We start from the raw sequence: 8841 nt of genomic DNA on the forward strand, positions 1-8841 counted from the left end.
TTAAAGTTCCACCCCTTGTCAAATGTATTATCTAGCAAGATGGGTGGTTTGGTTTCAAGATATATCTGATCTATATGTCACTATGTTCAAGCATGGAGGGAAACAAGGTCATTCACAACAACATGGAGAGATGCAAGGTCTACCACTTCTTCAAGATATTCCAACCTATACATAATTCCATTATAGATATTTGGGTTCTAGGGTTGTGCATTGGATGAAATCTTCCTCCATCATAGAGTACTCATGTGTTATAATCGAGCACACAGTGCTAATACTTCCAGTGCTAAGAATTCTTCATCCTAGATGAAGGATCTCAAACCTTTGGTTTATAAATGAGAATATTAAGAATGTAATCAACATGTTGTAACACTTTCTTGCGTAAGTGGATGGACGTACATCATCATGCGCCACTCTAAATGCTTTTAAGCCAACAAATACCGATTTAGCTATGGAAGGCAAGCCCTACAAGTGGTGGATGTTTCTTTCATTGACATGAAACTGCAAGACGTTGACAAAATTTAAGATTGTGTTTCAAAAGGGATTTAAACATAATAATAAGGCAGAGAAGTAGGTTGGTAATGAGTTCTCCACGATGTCTTCCATGTAATCAAACAAATATACAATGTTCAATCTTCGCTACGGACAAATATTTAGACCAAACATTGGTTTATTAGGAAGACATCGGTGCTTTTAGGAAAATATTTTCTAATAATGTTTTTGAGGTCAAAAACTCTTCTTTAAGGGGGGAGTAATGTCAAGACAAGGATCATGTGACTAAGAGCCTAGCTTGGGTATGGGAACGGGGGCTAAATAGCTCTCTATTCTAGGAGTGTACACTAAGTAGAGGGGTCTCCTAAAGGTAGTCGTTGGAAGATGTATTAGAGGAGGTGGATATGTGTGAGCCTTCCTAGAGTCAAGTCGTGGATTTTTCCTCTCCTTATGTGTGTTGTATAGCATTAACAAACTATATAACCTTGCTATTCAGGTTATGAAGGATTGATTCTCTATCTTGCAAAAGAAGCTTTTAGGGATAGCGAGGAGAGGACGCATGAACCTATGAGTGTGTGTATGATTTTGAAACTTTGGGGGGAAATAAATAATATTCATATTAATGTATATACTCTCTTTAAGCTTTGAAAGAAAGATGCAATTTGTCCATTTTTATTAACATAGCTATAAACTAGATAGTATATGGCAGCAATATCTATGTATTTATGTAACTTAGATAATGATAGGGAATCTAAGAGAATGTGACCTTAATTCTTTAGATATCTTAATAATTTTGAGTGAGAGAAAAAATGATACATAGTGCAAATGCATATGGTGAGAATGCATTTGAAACTTATTGGGCAAAAAAAAATACATTCATGCGCGCGCGCACACACACAACTAAACATTTAGTGCTCATCAATGTTTGAAATGGTAAGTCACTTGATCACAATGATTCTAGCTCCAATAAGTAGTGTTTTAAAAGGCAAGTACTTAATAGAAGAATCAACAAAAATGGCTCATGTGTCTACTTGAACCCAAGTAATCATAGCAAAACTAAAATCCAAGGTAAAATTCTATACGATGGTTATTCTAGCTCTACAACATGGGGTTTTCACTACTTTCAAGTGTGTCATAATAGGTGTCCCAAAATAAGAACTATTAGCAAGTATAGACTGATGGATTTGTCAAAAAGAAAATTTTCCTATCTAATCATAACAAAAAAGCTTTGTAAGATTCAACGTCCTGAGAATTGTCGTATAGAACTTAGAGGACTCTTGAGATTGTTCCTATGACATTAGAACTTATCTTCTTATATGTGTGTGAGAGACTGAGTTAATTAAGAAGAGGAAATTAGAATAAGTAAGTGAGTTGAGTGCTTTAAGAAGAGGAAATTGGAATAACCTTTCTATGACCCAAGTGTGGTTGATTGGTTATCATGGTTCCCTCTTGTGTATCCATTCTTTTCAAGATCTTCGGATACATCTTTGAGGTCTCCTAGGATCGTTCCTATGACGTTAAAAACTTCTATTCTTCTTCTGTTTCTTCTCATAGAAGATATGTGCTCTCATCTTGTTGAGCCATATGCATGAGTACTAGACTTTGTGATGATGCTCCTTTGATTGAAATTAATAAACTAAAGGGCCAAGGAAATTTTACAAAACCCAACTTGTATAACAAAACCCATCATGCGCAAATTGGGAAAGCGCAAATTGCACGAATTTTACTCTTATTCATTTGACAAAACCCAACTTGTATAACAAAACCCATCATGCGCATTGCTAAATTTTGCGCTGAGAATGGAATTATCGTTTACTGGGGCAAGTAGGTCAAAAATCAAATAACAAGTCCCTTTTGAAAGCAAAACAATAAGTCTTTACTTGCAAGACAAGCATGAGAGTAGGCCGAATGAAGGTACAGAAACATTTAGAATGCAATGTGGCAACCGTGTGTTTTCACTCTTTAAGAATAGTAAATACAGCATAACAGATGATCTGTTGAGGTCAATAAATTCCGAATGAATGATCCATTTCAATTAATAGAGCAAATCTGTACAGATGGCAAATCAATCAAGGGGCATCTTTTCTTGATCAAGTCAACAAACACAGTTGGCAAGGCAGAAACTAGCACATCTTCCAACTGTGAAGGTCTCTGCCACTACCTTTCAAAAATTTCAGCAAGAATCTTTCAGCTTCTTGCTGTGCTGATGCGCTCAGCGCAGTTGTAGAGTCGTAGATCAGAAATGCAGCACTACCTTGTAAGAACCTTCATGGAGACTCTTTCAGCTTTTTGCTGATTCGATCAGCAAAATTATAGAGTGCTAAACCAGAAATCAGTACTGCTGTCCCAAGGAGGAATTGTGGAGGAAGCGATGCTGGTGCTCCCACAAATGGAAGAGGAAGAGTAAACATGTAGATAGACAAAGGCACTGCAAAGGAAGCCAGCCATCACTGTGGTTGCAACGTAATGCATAATACAACTCTAGAACACACACACACACGAGAGAAGCACATCTTTATTTTAAGGGAAAATTACCAAAAGACCCCTGATATTTATGGACCCCTCAAATTTCAAGCTTATTTCAAATATATATTTCCTAATCAACATTGCACAGCTGATGTTCCGAAAACCAAGACATGCCATATTTCTATCAACTGAAACATTAAAGATCAAATCTTGCTAAGGACATTCCCTAAGCCATGAATAGGCATCATACCTGCAAGTGTTGTGCAGAGGGATGCAACAACAGCGGATGAGCTTTTTAGAAGCGACAAGAGAGAGATGTTGAATGCCAGATTCATCAGTATGTAGCAAGATGTGATCAGAGGGGCATTAGCACATTCTGCAAAACAGAAGAACTCCAATAGTCAGGTACACCCTTTACAAACGTACATCATATCGACAAACTGTCAATTAAGGTCAAGGGAGCAAGCATGCCTGTGCTATGCGTGCCAATGTTAAATAGACAACCAGCTCCACTTTTGATATAACCTGGTAGCTGGCTGAAGGGAATTCCGCGCACTTGCGACAACAAAGGAAGCAGAAGAAAAACAAACAAGGACTGCAGATGTAAACAATTTTGAGTTCACTCAGAGAGCCCTCCCACAAAGTGATGCATCATAGCCAGAATCTCAAAGGTTGAAGCATGAGTTGCACTCATACATACTTGGAAGCCTGATCCAAATGAATTGACAACAAAAATATCCACTGATTTGCTCTGGAAGAAAACAAAGAAAAAGGGTTAATAACAAGTTCTTCTTCTACAAACTTCTGACACCTAGTCCAAAGCCTATTCAAATTCAAGGAAAATATTTTCTCATGTTCCTTTCCGAATCACCATACAAGGTTTCTCCGTAGTCCCAAATGTCGGCATATACTAAACATTTTAAAAGATATGTCATCTGTGCGTCCCTTGCACTTTGCCACAAGTTGGTAACCTTTGAGTGAGTCAGCCTCCAGAATAAGATGTTGCGTGAGACACCATATCTCATGGAACCAAGGGATAAAGCAAAACTCACATTTATTGGTGGCATCTCTCTCACCAGTGTGGATGAATCTCAATTGACTGCCTAACACACATCCATGAAGTGGTTTTCATATCCTTCTTAGAAAGAAATCTTTCACAAACTCCTTTCCCTTTCCATGGCAGCTTCCTTGATCATCAATCTTGGCCTAATGGCACTCAAAAGACTACTGGCGGCCTCTAGGTGCATTTTTGCTGAGACGATCTTGACAATGGAAAATTGCAAAATGCTAACAGAAATTCAATGATAATGTATGACAATGTTGTTTTAGCTAAAGAAGAGATAGAAAGCAGCAAACCTGCAAGCGGTCGGAAGCATCCCGAAACACGAATTCCTGAAAAATTGAATTCATCTTAGTGTCAGGATATTACTAGCTTTTCATATTTAAAAAAGGATTCAAAGCCGACTTTGTTCACCTTGATTATGCTGGCGGCAGCTTGAAATGAAGCTGATATAATCATGATAAATGGCCAAAAGAGGCCTGCATGATCGGGGGAAAAGGCAAAACCACTGCTTGTGCTGGAATGTAAAACAACAATTGCTTTACTTGCATAGTAAAAGCCTGGAAATCGAGCTTATGGATATGTTCATGGAAGTAAATAGCCAAAGAAAAATGCAAAACAGGATCAGTAAAAGAATCTGTCATTGAAATTGTTAACAGCTAGCCAGTAATCAATGGAATGGACATTGAAGAGCCCAATAAGAGAAACAGGTAAGAGCCTGTTTCCAGGCCATTGTGATATAGCCAGACTGTGCACCTTATATCTACATAAGGTCAGAAAAATGTGAATTTACAAATTATAAAAGAGGGTGAAACACTTGCACAAAACACAAAAGCAAAGCACACCGGATAAAAAAGAAAAAATAATTCACTAAATATCTTATGTTCCAAACAAGAAATAGTTAAAAAAACAATATTTAATTGAAATGCTTTTAGAAAAGGCTTAGGCAAAATAGGACAATCACAGCAAGAATATTACAGCACAAAGACTTCAATCCTAATTTCAGCTCCATAAGAAAATACAAACAGAGAAAATTCTTAAATCCTTCTTTACGCTAAAAATTCAAGTGAGAATCTACTGCATACCAGCCTAGAGGAGGCAAAACATAACCAAACTAATAAAATGCTGAAAACCTGACAACATGCTACCTTAACTTTACTGCTTGTCCAAACAAGAAGAATAAAATCATCAGCTTTATCAGTGCAGGTTTTTACAGAGTTATTCAGGATTAAAACATAGTCCGTCCGTTAGCCCTTCCCTCTCACCAGGAATGTTGATGAAAGGGTAATCTTTACCCAAACAACCCTAACACTCTCTGTCGGCCAAAATGATTATGTCCTCATTTTGTTCAATTTTATGACGAGACACTTACAGCAGTTGTACATTGTTTTGGGCTTCAAAGGCCCATTTATTCTTTGGCAAAACTAAACTTTCTTTCTTTCTTTCTGTGTAGAGTGATCCCAGGCATCAAAATTGAAGAATTGGAAATGGAGGGCCTATTCGACTCGAGCACTCTATACAATGAAACTATTCCACATTCATGTCATAAAACAAAGCAATAATGATTCACACCTTGTAAGGGCAAGAATGACTCCGGCAAGCACAAAGCCACAACCCATGATTTGATTGAAGGAGTATCTCTTCTTTAGAAAAATTATAGAGAATATAAGTTGCCATAACAAAAAGGTCTGCAGCCAGTTTACCAAATGTCAGTAAAAAACTTAACCCAGAACTTCTGCAAAATTTCATGTCAACTCTTTTTTCTCAATGAGATTATTTAATAGAAGAAACTTGCAAACTAATCTGCTCAGGTTCCCATTACACTAATGCAGAAACATTACCTGGGAAAGAACAGGTATGGAGGCACCAGGAAGGACTGCTGCTTATTCACATATGTAAAAACAACCAGCAAAGCATGTTAGAAAGTCCACAATGACTATGACACCTCTTTGATGCATGGAAATGCGAGGCCATTCCTTTCCACGGTACAACTTAGATTTCATATCAACGTCAACTGTGACAAAAAAAAACAAACTTCAACAGATGAAGGAAAGGGTGATTTGTACCAGCAGCTGTCATGCCGGAAGCAAGACCAAGGGCTTCAAGCAATCCGACTGCAACGAAACGAGATTTTGGAAGCTTCAGCATCTCATCTGTCACTATACGTGCTCGATATCGTGCATATAAAATTGAAAAGTAAACTACAACGTACCTGCAATGTTTCAGAAAAACAACAGACATGCTTATAGAAACAAAGGGATGTAATTTGAGGAGTCTTGCATTCCATTAACTGTAGGCTATGTGACATCAAACTGTCTCTATTTTGTTACATGTGGTTTACCTTTGCTTTCTAGGGACCCCTCCCTCCCTAGGCCTCCCAAAGGTGTTCAAAACACCCTTCCAAGAGAAAGAAGACATGTGGTTTACAGCCAATGGCTCTATGGTCAAGTCCTAAGAAACCTCATTGCGGTATACAATGGCTATAGCACAGCATGTGCAACTAGACCTGTCATCACCTTGTAAGAACTCTAAAAAATAAGCTCTTATATAGCATCACTAATCATTCCCAGTGATCGCACTCGAGCACATATGCATGTCACTTTCGAGACCTGTACCTTTTAACACTAGCTCTAACAAAACGGAAGGCTGTTACAAGGACCTCTTCAGCTCAGTAACTGATACTGCGGTCCCTATATCCTTCAAACAACAAAACAGAAAGCTGAGTTTGGAACTATGTAATCTCCATGAAGCTCCAAAAATACGAAGAGAGAGCCCTTCAGAAGACTCTTGACTTCTTGGGCCTGAATCTTGGCACGCCCACAGAAACATTTAAACCACTATAACCCTGCTGGAAAATCCATCCCTAGTCTGCAATTAGACAAACTAGCAAGCCGATAGCATTCTGTTAGAAAAGAACAGCCGCATTTTGCATATCATCATGCTGAATGGACTGACTTCTTAAAGTTAACAATATTTGAATCCATTTGCAAATGATATAGCTAATAATCTTTGTTTGTCTTTCTTCAAACAAAAAACATAGAGGCCCTTTGTTTCATTGGCTTGCAGAAAGAAAACGGATTCAAAAGAAAGGAGAGAGGGGACAAATATAACTAACCCAAACGTGTTGAACAAAGCCAGGAAAAACGGGTACTCCTTCATGGGCACTAGAGCCATCTTGTAGAGCACTCTATTTGCGACAGAGAATGCAACCACGAATGCAGCTCCGAGTGCAATCTGCAAGTCTTTTTGTGAGAACCAGATCCCTGCAATGCTGAACGCCTTCTCAGGGTCAGTTTCGCCATTATCAGAATTGGCTCCTCTTACCAACAATGCGCTTCCTTTCCTGACAGAAGTAGCATCTCTGAGTGAAAACCCTAATGAGGCAGGGAAGCCTGTCCTTGAACGTCGTGTTCCGGAGCCCCATGACTTGCTCGCAGATCGCGCTTTTGCAGAGGGAGTGCAAGGAATTGTGTAGAGCGCAGGATACAGACGATGGAAGGCGCTCTCTGGACAACGTCGATTTACAGGAAGTGCGCAAGAGGAGCTCGCGGAGAGCAACATGGCATGCATGGAATGCGAGTCGTGAAGGTTGGAAACAGGCGCATGAGAGTGGTGACACTTGTTCAAGTGGCAGAGGCAGGGCAACCTTTTCCCTCATTACATAGCCTAGGCCTACAACTGCATACTTCCAATCTTCCTACGTACTCCTCTGCCGGGTCCTCTGCTATATCTAACATTGTCCACGAAAGCCCAAGATCTACGGTGCTCAATAATCCCACACTAAATCCGATCTCCTCCCATGCTCGTGTGAGATATAGGTTGGCTACGTACTCTACTTGTCCTCCCCTCATAGGGTTCAAACCTCGCTCGTGATGCAAAGATTTGCTATAGCATCTCCTTCTGGACTAACTCCAACGTGATGCTCGATAAAGTGGGAGAGGTGGTACAAAAGGGCAGCGAACTTGGGCACATGAGAGATCTATCAGAAAGGGCGGGTCCATGTTGGAGATTACTTTTCACACCAGTTTAACATAAAAGGTTGTGTTTTGCCCTGTGGGTGAAGTAGACACTTGTTGGCATGGTTAGAGCACCTGCCTAACGATAAAGGGGTAATGGGTTCGATTCGGGAAGGGGAAACGAGGCATTTCCCACACTCTTTTCTTAGGCTGTCATGAGAGTCTTGCATCGACTGTTGGCAACCGTAGATGCCATGGCTCGGGGTTATTAAAGACCCTATGTCCTTCAATGTCTAGGGCAATGTATGGACATCAAGATTCTTCTTGTTATGGAAATTCCATGGAAGTAGACCTGGTTGTTGTTGGTGTTCCAAGTTTATCTCATAGTCTGGCTAGAGGTGAGCGCAACATCTTCTGCTTTTATAATGCTCTTATGCAGAAGAAGGGACTGGCGGCAAGCTACTTGAGAAGTGGGCCAAAGCTTTTAGCTTTTTTTTTTTCTTATTTATGGGCACAATGTTCAAGCATGTAGATTGGTAGCTAGTTGATTTTAATGGGCATTTTGCCCATTTTTGGCTTCTCTACAATTTTTATGACAAAAAATGTGAGCTACTTGGTAAAACATTGTCTAAAATACCGATAAATATACATAATCTCAAAAATTTGAACCGTCAATCAACATGAATTGGCAGTAAAGCGTTGATAAAAGGTCCTTGAGGGCAAGGCCTATGCTTTGTTTGCGCATAGAACAACCAAAAGTTCACCCTCACTTTACCAGAGGATACCACCTTGATCCCTTCTTTCCAAATCTTACCGAATTGACAAGATGGAAATGATGTTCACAACCCCAAGCAATCTAGTAGCAAAATG

General features: G+C 39.5%; 1 protein-coding gene across 1 annotated transcript; it reads right to left on the bottom strand.

Moving 5' to 3' along the window:
- Positions 1-2421: 2421 nt before the first annotated feature.
- LOC147451430 (protein CLT2, chloroplastic-like) lies at positions 2422-7690 on the bottom strand. The gene is made up of 10 exons (XM_086520338.1): positions 7131-7690; positions 6082-6227; positions 5857-5894; positions 5588-5703; positions 4430-4532; positions 4312-4347; positions 3656-3706; positions 3427-3550; positions 3206-3331; positions 2422-2917 (listed from the first exon to the last, which is right to left on the bottom strand). Exons 1-10 carry the CDS (start codon positions 7583-7585, stop codon positions 2757-2759), a joined length of 1356 nt encoding a protein of 451 aa, XP_086376464.1. The 5' UTR covers positions 7586-7690; the 3' UTR covers positions 2422-2756.
- Between the last annotated feature and the right edge of the window lie 1151 nt (positions 7691-8841).

Source organism: Adiantum capillus-veneris, chromosome 9, assembly GCF_014529385.1.
Source record: "Adiantum capillus-veneris isolate H3 chromosome 9, ASM1452938v2, whole genome shotgun sequence".
Classification (NCBI taxonomy): domain Eukaryota; kingdom Viridiplantae; phylum Streptophyta; class Polypodiopsida; order Polypodiales; family Pteridaceae; genus Adiantum; species Adiantum capillus-veneris.